Genomic DNA, 13,882 nt, shown 5'->3' with positions numbered 1-13,882 from the left:
TTGTCCCTCCTCTTGACGTGCTTCACCCACCCCAATCCTCTCCCAGTACATCCCAGTCCCCTCCCAGTACATCCCAGTCCCTCCCAGTCCCTCCCAGTCCCTTCCCATCCCCTCCCAGTACATCCCAGTCCCCTGCACTCCCCTCCCAGTCCCTCCCAGTATATCCCAGTCCCCTCCCAGTATATCCCAGTTCCCTCCAGTCCCTTCCCATCCCCTCCCAGTCCCTCCCACTGCCTCCCAGTCCCTCCCAGTCCCCTCCCAGTATATCCCAGTCCCCTCCCAGTCCCTCCCAGTCCCCTGCACTCCCCTCCCAGTCCCTCCCAGTATATCCCAGTCCCTCCCAGTCCCCCCCAGTTCCCCCTAATCCCCTCCCAGTGCCTCCCAGTTCCCTCCCAGTGCCTCCCAGTCCCTCCCAGTCCCTTCCCATCCCCTCCCAGTCCCCTCCCAGTGCCTCCCAGTATATCCCAGTCCCTCCCAGTCCGTCCCAGTGCCCACCTTCTTGTCGCCCTTCTTGTCCCTCCTCTTGACGTGCTTCACCCACCCCAATCCTCTCCCAGTACATCCCAGTCCCCTCCCAGTCCCTCCCAGTATATCCCAGTCCCTCCCAGTCCCTCCCAGTCCCTTCCCATCCCCTCCCAGTACATCCCAGTCCCCTGCACTCCCCTCCCAGTCCCTCCCAGTATATCCCAGTGCCCTCCCAGTATATCCCAGTCCCCTCCAGTCCCTTCCCATCCCCTCCCAGTCCCTCCCACTGCCTCCCAGTCCCTCCCAGTCCCCTCCCAGTATATCCCAGTCCCTCCCAGTCCCCCCCAGTTCCCCCTAATCCCCTCCCAGTCCCTCCCAGTTCCCTCCCAGTGCCTCCCAGTCCCTTCCCATCCCCTCCCACTGCCTCCCAGTCCCTCCCAGTCCCCTCCCAGTGCCTCCCAGTATATCCCAGTATATCCCAGTGCCCACCTTCTTGTCGGCCTTCTTGTCCCTCCTCTTGACGTGCTTCACCTTCACGGCCCGTTTGCGCAGCGCGGGGTCGAGGAACGGGGCGTCCTCAGGGTCACTGAGCCAGGGCTGGGATTTGGGGCCAAAAAGGGCAAAATTGGGCAACGGGCACCGGAATGGGGGGGGGGGGGGGGGAGAAGGGGGGAGAATGGGGGGAAATGGGGAGAAATGGGGGGAAATGGGGGGAAATGGGGGAAAAATGGGGGGAAATGGGGGAAAATGGGGAGAAATGGGGGAAATGGGGGGAAATGGGGGGAAATGGGGGGAGAATGGGGGGAGAATGGGGGGAAATGGGGGAAAAATGGTGGAAAAAGGGGAGAAATGGGGAAAAATGGGGAGAAATGGGGGAAAAATGGGGAGAAATGGGGAGAAATGGGGGAAAAATGGGGAGAAATGGGACAAAAATGGGGGAAAAAGGGGAGAAATGGGGAGAAATGGGGGAGAATGGGGGGAAATGGGGAGAAATGGGGGGAAATGGGGGGAAATGGGGAGAAATGGGGGGAAATTGGGGGAAAATGGGGAGAAATGTGGAGAAATGTGGAGAAATGTGGAGAAATGGGGAGAAATGGGGAGAAATGGGGGGAAATGGGGGGAAATGGGGAGAAATGGGGAGAAATGGGGGGAAATGGGGGGAAATGGGGAGAAATGGGGGGAAATGGGGAGAAATGGGGAGAAATGGGGAGAAATGGGGGGAAATGGGGGGAAATTGGGGGAAAATGGGGAGAAATGGGGAGAAATGGGGGGAAATGGGGGGAAATGGGGGGAAATGGGGAGAAATGGGGGGAAATGGGGGAAAAATGGGGAGAAATGGGGAGAAATGGGGGAAAATGGGGGAAAAATTGGGTGAAATGGGGAGAAATGGGGGGAAATTGGGGGACAATGGGGAGAAATGTGGAGAAATGTGGAGAAATGGGTAGAAATGGGGGGAGAATGGGGGGAGAATGGGGGGAAATGGGGAGAAATGGGGGAAATGGGGGGAAATGGGGGGAAATGGGGGGAGAATGGGGGGAGAATGGGGGGAAATGGGGGAAAAATGGTGGAAAAAGGGGAGAAATGGGGAAAAATGGGGAGAAATGGGGGAAAAATGGGGAGAAATGGGGAGAAATGGGGGAAAAATGGGGAGAAATGGGACAAAAATGGGGGAAAAAGGGGAGAAATGGGGAGAAATGGGGGAGAATGGGGGGAAATGGGGAGAAATGGGGGGAAATGGGGGGAAATGGGGAGAAATGGGGGGAAATTGGGGGAAAATGGGGAGAAATGTGGAGAAATGTGGAGAAATGTGGAGAAATGTGGAGAAATGGGGAGAAATGGGGGGAAATGGGGGGAAATGGGGAGAAATGGGGAGAAATGGGGGGAAATGGGGGGAAATGGGGGGAAATGGGGAGAAATGGGGGGAAATGGGGAGAAATGGGGAGAAATGGGGGGAAATGGGGGGAAATTGGGGGAAAATGGGGAGAAATGGGGAGAAATGGGGGAAAATGGGGGAAAAATTGGGTGAAATGGGGAGAAATGGGGGGAAATTGGGGGACAATGGGGAGAAATGTGGAGAAATGTGGAGAAATGGGTAGAAATGGGGGGAGAATGGGGGGAGAATGGGGGGAAATGGGGAGAAATGGGGAGAAATGGGGAGAAATGGGGGGAAATGGGGGGAAATGGGGGAAAATGGGGAGAAATGGGGAGAAATGGGGGGAAATGGGGGGAAAGGGGGAGAAATAGGGAGAAATGGGGAGAAATGGGACAAAAATGGGAGAAATGGGGAAAAATGAGGGGAAAATGCAGGAAAATGGGGGAGAATGGGGAGAAATGGGGAGAAATGGGGGAAAATGGGGGAAAATGGGGAGAAATGGGGCAAAAAGGGGGGAAAATGGGGGAGAATGGGGAGAAATGGGGAGAAATTGGGAGAAATTGGGAGAAATGGGGCAAAAAGGGGGAAAATGGGACAAAAATGGGGAGAAATGGGGGGAAATGGGGGGAAATGGGGGAGAAGTGGGGGAAAATGGGGAGAAATGGAGGAAAAATGGAGGAAAGTGGGACAAAAATGGGGGAAAAATGGGGAGAAATGGGACAAAAATGGGAGAAATGGGGAAAAATGAGGGGAAAATGGAGGAAAAGGGGGAGAATTGGGGAGAAATTGGGAGAAATGGGGAGAAATGGGGAGAAATGGGGAGAAATGGGGGGAAATGGGGGAAATGGGGGGAGAATGGGGAGAAATGGGGAGAAATGGGGGAAAAGGGGGAGAAATGGGGAGAAATGGGGGGAAATGGGGGGAAATGGGGGAAAATGGGGAGAAATGAGGGGAAAATGGAGGAAAATGGGGGAAAATGGGGAGAAATGGGGAGAAATGGGGGGAAATGGGGGGAAATGGGGGAGAAATGGGGGGAAATGGGGAGAAATGGGGGGAAATGGGACAAAAATGGGGAGAAATGGGGGAAAAATGGGGAGAAATTGTGAGAAATGGGGGGAAATGGGGGAAAATGGGGAGAAATGGAGGAAAATGGGACAAAAATGGGGAGAAATGGGGGAAAAATGGGGAGAAATGGTACAAAAATGGGAGAAATGGGGAAAAATGAGGGGAAAATGGGGGAAAATGGGGGAGAATGGGGAGAAATAGAGAGAAATTGGGAGAAATGGGGGGAAATGGGGAGAAATGGGGGGAAATGGGGGAAAAATGGGGTGAAATGGGGAGAAATGGGGGAAAATGGGGAGAAATGGGGAGAAATGGGTAAAAATTGGTAGAAAAGGGGAGAAAGGAGGAGAAATGGGGGAAAATGCGGAGAAATGGGGGAAAATGGGGAAAATGGGACAAGAATTGGGAGAAATGGAGAAAAATGGGACAAAAATTGGACAAAATGGGGAAAAATGAGACAAAAATGGGGGAAAATGGGGAGAAATGGGGGAAAAATGGGGAGAAATGGGGAAAATGGGAGAAAGTGAGAGGAATTTGGGGGATTTTGGGGTCAGTTTGGGACAATTTGGGTCACTTTGATGCCATTCCTTTGCAATTCAGAGCCCCCAGCCCCTAATTTGGGCTCATTTTGGGACAATTTGGGTCATTTTGGGACAATTTGGGTCATTCTGTTCCCATCCTTTTGGGATTCAAAGCCCCCAGCCCCCAATTTGGGTCATTTTGGCACAATTTGGGTCATTTTGGGTCATTCTGTTCCCATTCTTTTGGGATTCAAAGCCCCCAGCTCCCAATTTGGGCTCATTTTGATGCCATTTGGGGACAATTTGGGTCACTTTGATGCCATTCTTTTGGGATTCAAAGCCCCCAGCCCCCAATTTGGGTCATTTTGGGACAATTTGGGTCATTTTGGGACAATTTGGGTCACTTTGATGCCATTCTTTTGGGATTCAAAGCTCCCAGCCCCCAATTTGGGCTCATTTTGGGACAATTTGGGTCACTTTATTCCCATTCTTTCAGGATCCAGAGCCCCCAGCCCCCAATTTGGGGTCATTTTGGGACAATTTGGGTCACTTTGATGCCATTCCTTTCCAATTCAGAGCCCCCAGCCCCCAATTTGGTGCCATTTGGGGACAATCTGGGTCACTTTGATGCCATTCTTTTGGGATTCAAAGCCCCCAGCCCCCAATTTGGTGCCATTTTGGCACAATTTGGGTCACTTTGATGCCACTCTTTTGGGATCCAGAGCCCCCAGCCCCCAATTTGGGGCCATTTGGGGACAATCTGGGTCATTCTGTTCCCATCCTTTTGGGATTCAAAGCCCCCAGCCCCCAATTTGGTGCCATTTTGGGACAATTTGGGTCACTTTGATGCCATTCTTTTGGGATTCAAAGCCCCCAGCCCCCAATTTGGGGTCATTTTGGGACAATTTGGGTCACTTTATTCCCATTCTTTTGGGATTCAAAGCCCCCAGCCCCCAATTTGGGTCATTTTGGGACAATTTGGGTCACTTTGATGCCATTCCTTTGCAATTCAGAGCCCCCAGCCCCCAATTTGGGTCATTTTGGGACAATTTGGGTCACTTTATTCCCATTCTTTCAGGATCCAGAGCCCCCAGCCCCCAATTTGGGGTCATTTTGGCACAATTTGGGTCACTTTGATGCCATTCCTTTCCAATTCAGAGCCCCCAGCCCCCAATTTGGTGCCATTTGGGGACAATTTGGGTCACTTTGATGCCATTCCTTTGCAATTCAGAGCCCCCAGCCCCCAATTTGGGTCATTTTGGCACAATTTGGGTCATTTTGGGTCATTCTGTTCCTATTCTTTTGGGATTCAAAACCCCCAGCTCCCAATTTGGGTCATTTTGGTGCCATTTGGGGACAATTTGAGTCACTTTGCTGCCGTTTTTTGGGATTCAAAGCCCCCAGCCCCCAATTTGGTCTCATTCCCCCTCAATTCCAGCCACTCGAATCGCTCCCTATTCAACATCCCACCCATTTTTGGGTTGAATTCCCACCTTTTTGGCTACTTTTGGGGACTCACCAAGCCGTGTTCGTCCAAAGCTCCGGCGCAAAGCTCCTGGTAGAGCCGGGGGTCGAGCGGCAGCTCCTCATCTGAGAGGGTCTCGGGGGGGGGTCCCCCCGCCCCCAGCTGCTCCTTCAGCAGCTCCAGCTCCCCCTCGCGCCCCCTCACCAGCTGGGGGGGGGTCAGAACCCACCCGGAAACCGAGAGACCCCCCCCCACTTTTCCAACCCCAACCCCCCCCTGCCCCCCAGGTTCTTTTGCTTCTTGGGAATGGTGGTGGTGAGGAGGGGGTGGGGGTGGGGGATGCTCTGAAATTGGATGTGGGAAAGACCCCCCCCCCCCCACCCCACTGTAGACTTAGGACCCCCACCCAAAATAAGAGCCGGGACCCCCCTATGGACTCAGGACCCCCCCATGGACCCAGGGCTCCCCATATGGACCCAAGACCCCCACCCAAAATAAGACCCAGGACCCCCCCATGTATCCAGGACCCCCCCTATGGACCCAGGACCCCCCCATGGACCCAGGACCCCCACTATGGACCCAAGACCCCCACCCAAAATAAGACCCAGGACCCCCCTACAGACTCAGGAACCCCCATGGACCCAGGACCCCCACTATGGACCCAAGACCCCCCCCCCATGGACCCAGGACCCCCACCCAAAATAAGAGCCACGACCCCCCCCTTGGACCCCCACCCAAAATAAGACCCAGGACCCCCCCCTACAGACTCAGGACCCCCCCTATGGACCCAGGGCTTCCCCTATGGACCCAAGACCCCCACCCAAAATAAGACCCAGGACCCCCCTATGGACTCAGGACCCCCCCATGGACCCAGGACCCCCACTATGGACCCAAGACCCCCACCCAAAATAAGACCCAGGACCCCCCCATGTATCCAGGACCCCCCCTATGGACCCAGGACCCCCCCATGGACCCAGGACCCCCCCTCCCCTATGGACCCCCACCCAAAATAAGACCCAGAACCCCCCTATGGACTCAGGACCCCCCCCCATGGACCCAGGACCCCTCCCCCCTTGGACCCCCACCCAAAATAAGACCCGGGACCCCCCCCTACAGACTCAGGACCCCCCCATGGACCGAGGACCCCCCCCCCCCCCCATGGACCCCCACCCAAAATAAGACCCAGGACCCCCCCATGTATCCAGGACGCCCCTCCATGGACCCAGGACCCCCCCCCTTGGACCCCCACCCAAAATAAGACCCAGGACCCCCCTATGGACTCAGGACCCCCCCATGGACCCAAGACCCCCCCCCCCCCATGGACCCAGGACCCCCCCCCTCGGACCCCCACCCAAAATAAGACCCAGGACACCCCCATGGACCCAGGACCCCCACTGTGGACCCAAGACCCCCACCCAAAATAAGACCCAAGACCCCCCTATGGACCCAGGACCCCCACCCAAAACAAGACCCAGGACCCCCCCCTCTGAGATCCCCATCAAAAATAAGACCCAGGACCCCCCCCCTTGGACCCCCCCCCCCAAAATAAGACCCAGGACCCCCCTATAGACCCAGGACCCCCACCCAAAATAAGACCCAGGACCCCCCTAAGGACCCAGGACCCCCCCATGGACCCAGGACCCCCCCCCCCTCGGACCCCCACCCAAAATAAGACCCAGGACCCTCCCATGGACCCAGGACCCGCCCCCTTGGACCCCCACCCAAAATAAGACCCAGGACCCCCCTATGGACTCAGGACCCCCCCCCAATGGACCCAGGACCCCCACCCAAAACAAGACCCAGGACCCCCCCCCCTCGGACCCCCACCCAAAGCAAGACCCAGGAACCCCCCCCAAAATAAGACCCAGGACCCCCCTATGGACCCAGGACCCCCACCCAAAATAAGAGCCACGACCCCCCCCATGGACCCCCACCCAAAATGAGACCCAGGACCCCCCCCTACAGACTCAGGACCCCCCCTATGGACCCAGGGCTTCCCCTACGGACCCAAGACCCCCACCCAAAATAAGACCCAGGACACCCCTATGGACTCAGGACCCCCCAAGAGACATTGAGACCCCCCCACCCAAAAGACCCCCTCCATATGAGCCAATAGGGACCCCCAGGACCCCCCCACCCAAAAGACCCCTCCCAATATGAGCCTATAGGGACCCCCAGGACCCCCCCCAGGTACCCAGGACCCCCCCACCCAAAAGACCCCCCCCAATATGAACCTATAGGGACCCCCAGGACCCCCCCCAGGCTCCCAAGACCCCCCCTAGGCTCCCAGGACCCCCCACCCAAAAGACCCCCCCCCCCAATATGAACCTATAGGGACCCCCAGGGCCCCCCCACCAAAATGACCCCCCCCAATATGACCCCCAGGACCCCCCCCAAGAACCAAGGCCCCCCCCCAGGTACCCAGGACCCCCCCACCCAAAAGACCCCCCCCAATATGAACCTATAGGGACCCCCAAGACCCCCCCCAGGCTCCCAAGACCCCCCCTAAGGTACCCAGGACCCCCCCAAACAAAGGACCCCCCCCCAATATGAGCCTATAGGGACCCCCAGGACCCCCCCCAGGAACCAAGGACCCCCCCTAAGGTACCCAGGACCCCCCCACCCAAAAGCCCCCCCCCCCCAATATGAACCTATAGGGACCCCCAGGACCCCCCCAGGTACCCAGGACCCCCCCACCCAAAAGACCCCCCCCAATATGAGTCTATAGGGACCCCCAGGACCCCCCCACCCAAAAGACCCCCCCAATATGAGCCTATAGGGACTCCCAAGACCCCCCCCAGGACCCAAGCCCCCCCCCCAAACAGGACCCAAGACCCCCCCCCAATATGAACCTATAGGGACCCTCAGGACCCCCCACCCCAGCTACCCAGGACCCCCAAATTTTAACCTACAGGGACCCCCAGGACCCCCCCCCCAAAAAAAAAATCCCAGAACTTTTGGGGAAAACCCCCCCAAAAATGGAAGCCCCCCCCCCCAAATAAAAATAATGAGGAGGGGGGGGGGGAGGGAAGAGCGACTCACCGAGGAGGGGAAATATTTGTAGGATTCCTAGGGGGGGAAAAAGGGGCTGTGAGCGTTGGGGGGGGGGCATGGATGGGGGCTGGGGGGTGAGATGGGGGTGGGCACGCTAAAAACATGCTAAAACATGCTAAACACACGCCAAGACACGCTAAAAACATAATAAACATGCTAAAACATGCTGAACATGCTAAGAACATGCTAAGCGCGCTGAAAACACGCTAAGGACGCGCAGGTGAGGGCGTGAAAGCGTGGAGAGGATGTGCAAGGGGTGATGGTAAGGATGAGTGAGAAACATGCTAAGGACACGCTATGAACACACTAAGGATTCGCTGATTAAGGAGTACGAACATGCCAAGGACACGCTAAGGACACGCTAAGAACATGCCAGCAAAACTCCAAAAGGATCCAATAGGTGCAATGATGGGGTGTAAAAGCAAGCTAAGGGTATCTTATGAACACGCTAAGAACATGCTAAGGGCGAGTTAATAACATGCCAAAGACATGCTAAGAACACGCTAAGGGCACGCCAAAAAACACATCAAAAGGATCTAAAAACACATGAAAGATGTCATAAGGCCGCAATAAAGTCACTCCGAAAACATGCCAAGCACACGCTAAGAACACGCTAAGCACACGTTAAGAACACACAAAGTCACTCCAAATACATGCCAAGCACACGTTAAGAACACACAAAGGAGACACCAAAGGACCCTCTACGCACACTCTATGAACACCACACAGCCCCCAGTGCACACATGAACAACACGCCAAGCACACGCTAAGAACATGCTAAGCACACGTCAAGCACACGCTAATAACACACCAAAACCACCCTAATGACTCCCTGCGCACACTACTGGGACACCCCAAGGACACCACACAAACACTTGCTAAGCACATGCTAAGAACATGCCAAGCACATGCTAAGCACAAGCTAAGAACATGCTAAGCACAGGGCAAACACACGCTAAGAACACACAAAACCATCCTAAGGATGCCATAAGGACACCATAAGGGCACTTCAGGGACACCCCAACGACGCCACCCTAAGAACATTCTAAGCACACGCTAAGAACACGCTAAGCACATGCTAAGCACATGCTAATAAGACATCAAAACCATCCTAAGGACCGTCTAAGCACTCTATGGGGACAATTTAAGGACACCCCAAGGACACCACTCTAAGAACATTCAAAACACATGCTAAGCACATGCCAAGCACACACCAAGCACATGCTAAGAACATGCTAAGAACACACTAAGAACACCAAAACCACCCTAAAGATGCCATAAGAACACCATAAGGACACCCCAGGGACACCCCAAAGACACCACCCTATGAACATGCCAAGCACACGCCAACCACACGCCAAGCACATGCTAAGAACACGCTAAGAACACCAAAACCAAGCTAAAGATGCCGTAAGGACACCACAAGGACACCCCAAGGACACCCCAACGACACCAGTCTAAGAACATTCTAAGCACACGTTAAGCACATGCTAAGCACACAACAAGGACACACTAAGAACATACTAAGAACATGCCAAGCACTCCCCAAAACCACCCTAAGGACATAAGGCCACCACAGGGACACTCCAGGGACACCCCGAAGACACAACCCTATGAACACGCCAAGCACATGCCAAGCACACGCCAAGCACACGCTAAGCACACACTAAGAACACCAAAACCACCCTAAAGATGCCATAAAGACACCACAAGGACACCCCAGGGACACCCCAAAGACGCCACCCTATGAACACGCCAAGCACACGCCAAGCACACGCCAAGCGCACGCCAAGCACACGCTAAGCACACGCCAAGCACACGCTAAGAACACCAAAACCACCCTATATATGCCATAAGGACACCACAAGGACACCCCAGGGACACCCCAACGACACCACCCGAAGCACACGCCAAGCGCACGCCAAGCACACGCTAAGAACACGCTAAGAACAGCAAAACCACCCTAAAGATGCCATAAAGCCACCACAAGGACACCCTAGGGACACCCCAATGACACCACTCGAAGAACATTCAAACCACACACTAAGAACACGCCAAGCACACGCCAAGCACACGCCTGGCACCCACCCGCGCCCGCAGCTGGCACTGGCGGAGGCGACACTTCTGGCGGATCTTGTTGGGCCCGCCGAACTTCTTCATGTCGCGACAGAAGTCGCACTGCCCGCAGTCCTCGGGCCGCCGGCACGCCTCGCATTCGCCGCACATGCGGGCGGAGCGCTTGATCTGCGCGCGCCGCAACACGGGATGGCACCGCTACACGCGTGTGCGGGGCGCGGGGGTGGGGGGTTGGAGGGGACTTGGGGGGGATATGGGGGCAGGAAGGGGGTTTTGGGGGGGCTTTGGGGGCGGGAAGGGGGTATAGGGGCGATAGGGGGGCTATGGGGGGTATGGGCACAACATGGGATGGCACCGCTACACGCGTGTGCGGGGGGGGGGGGGGTGTATGGGGGGGGTTGGGGGGGGTGTGGGGGGGTTTTGGGGGCAGGAAGGGGGTTTTGGGGGGGTATCGGGGGCTATGGGGGGGTGTGGGGGGTTTAGGGGGGTATGGGGGGGATGGGTACAACATGGGATGGCACCGCTACACGCGTGTGCGGGAGGGGTGGGGGGTGTATGTGGGGGGGTTGGGGGGGGGTGTGGGGGGGTTTGGGGGGCAGGATTGGGGTTTTGGGGGGTATAGGGGGGGTATGGGGGGGAAGGGGGGCTATAGGGGGGTATAGGGGGGATGGGCACAACATGGGATGGCACCGCTACACGCGTGTGCGGGGGGCGGGGGTGTATGGGGGGGATGTGGGGCTTTGGGGGGGTTTGGGGTGGAACATGGGGTGGCATGGGGTGGCATTAGGGGTGCTATGGGGTGATGTTGGGTGTCATTGGGTGGCATGGGGTGACATGGGGTGACACAGGGTGGCATGGGGTGGCATGGGGTGGCATAGGGTGACATGGGGTGGCATAGGGGTGGCATAAGGTGACACAGGGTGGCATGGGGTGGCATAGGGGTGGCATAAGGTGACACAGGGTGGCATGGGGTGCCATAGGGTGACATGGGGTGGCATGGGGTGCCATGGGGGTGACATGGGGTGACATGGGGATGACACAGGGTGGCATGGGGTGCCATAGGGTGACACAGGGTGGTATGGGGTGGCATGGGGGTGGCATAAGGGTGACACAGGGTGGCATGGGGTGCCATGGGGTGCCATAGGGTGACATGGGGTGGCATGGGGATGACACAGGGTGGCATGGGGTGCCATGGGGTGCCATAGGGTGACACAGGGTGACATGGGGTGTCATAGGGTGACATGGGGTGGCATGGGGTGCCATGGGGGTGACATGGGGTGGCATGGGGTGACATGGGGTGTCATAGGGTGACATGGGTTGGCATGGGGGTGGCATAAAGGTGACACAGGGTGCCATGGGGTGGCACGGGGGTGACAAAGGGTGGCATGGGGTGGCATGGGGTGACATGGGGTGGCACAGGGGTGGCATGGGGTGATGTTGGGTGCCATGGGGTGGCATGGGGTGCCATAGGGTGGCATTAGGGGTGCTATAGGGTGATGCTGGGTGCCATAGGGTGACACAGGGTGGCATGGGGTGCCATGGGGTGCCATAGGGTGACATGGGGTGACACAGGGTGACATGGGGTGGCATGGGGTGACATGGGGTGGCATGGGGGTGACACAGGGTGGCATGGGGTGCCATAGGGTGACACAGGGTGGCATGGGGTGCCATGGGGTGTCATAGGGTGACATGGGGTGGCATGGGGTGACACAGGGTGACATGGGGTGGCATGGGGTGACATGGGGTGGCATGGGGTGACACAGGGTGACATGGGGTGGCATGGGGGTGACACAGGGTGGCATGGGGTGCCATAGGGTGACATGGGGTGGCATGGGGTACCATAGGGTGGCACGGGGGTGGCATGGGGTGATGTTGGGTGCCATTGGGTGGCATGGGGTGCCATAGGGTGACATGGGTTGGCATGGGGGTGGCATAAAGGTGACACAAGGTGCCATGGGGTGGCACGGGGGTGACAAAGGGTGGCATGGGGTGGCATGGGGTGGCACAGGGGTGGCATGGGGTGATGTTGGGTGCCATGGGGTGGCATGGGGTGCCATAGGGTGGCATTAGGGGTGCTATAGGGTGATGCTTGGTGCCATGGGGTGCCATGGGGTGACATGCGGGTGGCACAGGGTGCCATAGGGTGACACAGGGTGGCATGGGGTGCCATGGGGGTGACATGGGGTGGCATGGGGGTGACACAGGGTGGTATGGGGTGCCATAGGGTGCCATGGGGTGATGTTGGGTGGCATGGGGTGCCATAGGGTGGCATTAGGAGTGCTACAGGGTGATGTCGGGTGCCATGGGGTGGCATGGGGGTGACATAGGGTGTCATGGGGGTGGCATAAAGGTGACACAAGGTGCCATGGGGTGGCATGGGGTGACATTGGGTATCATAGGGTGCCATGGGGTAACATGGGGTGGCACGGGGGTGACACAGGGTGACACAGGGTGGCATAGGGTGACATGGGGGTGGCATGGGGTGATGTTGGGTGCCATGGGGGTGGCATGGGGTGACACAGGGTGCCATGGGGTGCCATGGGGTGACATGGGGGTGGCACGGGGGTGGCATGGGGTGACACAGGGTGGCATGGGGTGACATGGGGGTGACATGGGGGTGACATGGGGGTGGCACGGGGGTGGCATGGGGTGACACAGGGTGGCATGGGGTGACATGGGGGTGACATGGGGGTGACATGGGGTGGCACGGGGTGCCATAGGGTGGCATGGGGGGGCCATGGGGTGCCATAGGGTGCCATAGGGTGACACAGGGTGGCATGGGGTGGCATGGGGGTGCCATAGGGTGGCATGGGGGGGCCATGGGGGTGCCATAGGGTGGCACAGGGTGGTACGGGGGTGACACAGGGTGACACAGGGTGGCATGGGGTGGCATGGGGGTGCCACAGGATGACATGGGGTGCCATGGGGTGGCATAAGGGTGACACAAGGTGCCATGGGGTGGCATGGGGGTGGCATGGGGTGACACAGGGTGGCATGGGGTGATGTTGGGTGCCATAGGGTGGCATGGGGGGGCCGTAGAATGACATGGGGTGCCATGGTGGTGGCATGGGGGTGGCATGGGGTGACATGGGGGTGGCATGGGGGTGCCATAGGGTGGCACAGGGTGACACAGGGTGGCACGGGGTGGCAGTAGGGTGGCAGTAGGGTGGCAGTAGGGTGGCGCTGACCTTGGCGGCGCGGCCCGGCTCCATGTCCGGCCCCTTGCAGCCCTCGTGTTCCTTCTCACGGCTCTTCTTGTGCCGGTAGCGGATCTCCAGGCTGGGGTCCTTCTCTGGGGTGGGGGGGGGGGTATTTGGGGTCATTTGGGGGGGATTTGGGGTGCTATGGGGCGCTATGGGGTGCTAT

The 13,882-nt window shown here is 57.7% G+C and overlaps 1 protein-coding gene across 6 annotated transcripts in view; it reads right to left on the bottom strand.

The window, feature by feature from the left end:
* LOC149914660 (CXXC-type zinc finger protein 1-like) overlaps positions 1-13,882 on the bottom strand; it is a 67,461-nt gene that overhangs the window by 42,704 nt on the left and 10,875 nt on the right. For 5 of the 6 annotated variants that reach the window (XM_090126727.1, XM_090126726.1, XM_090126724.1 and 2 more), the window contains exons 4-8: positions 13,705-13,808; positions 10,529-10,684; positions 8,429-8,455; positions 5,441-5,593; positions 955-1,062 (exon numbers count right to left, since the gene is read on the bottom strand). In XM_090126727.1, the coding sequence (XP_089982853.1) occupies positions 955-1,062; positions 5,441-5,593; positions 8,429-8,455; positions 10,529-10,684; positions 13,705-13,808 (548 nt within the window). The remainder of the gene's footprint in view (positions 1-954; positions 1,063-5,440; positions 5,594-8,428; positions 8,456-10,528; positions 10,685-13,704; positions 13,809-13,882) is intronic. The other variant, XM_090126725.1, reaches the window with a different exon arrangement.

The sequence above is a fragment of the Phasianus colchicus genome, chromosome 29, assembly GCF_987193195.1.
Source record: "Phasianus colchicus chromosome 29, bPhaCol1.hap1.1, whole genome shotgun sequence".
Lineage (NCBI taxonomy): Eukaryota > Metazoa > Chordata > Aves > Galliformes > Phasianidae > Phasianus > Phasianus colchicus.
This window is presented reverse-complemented; position numbering and strand designations above follow the sequence as displayed.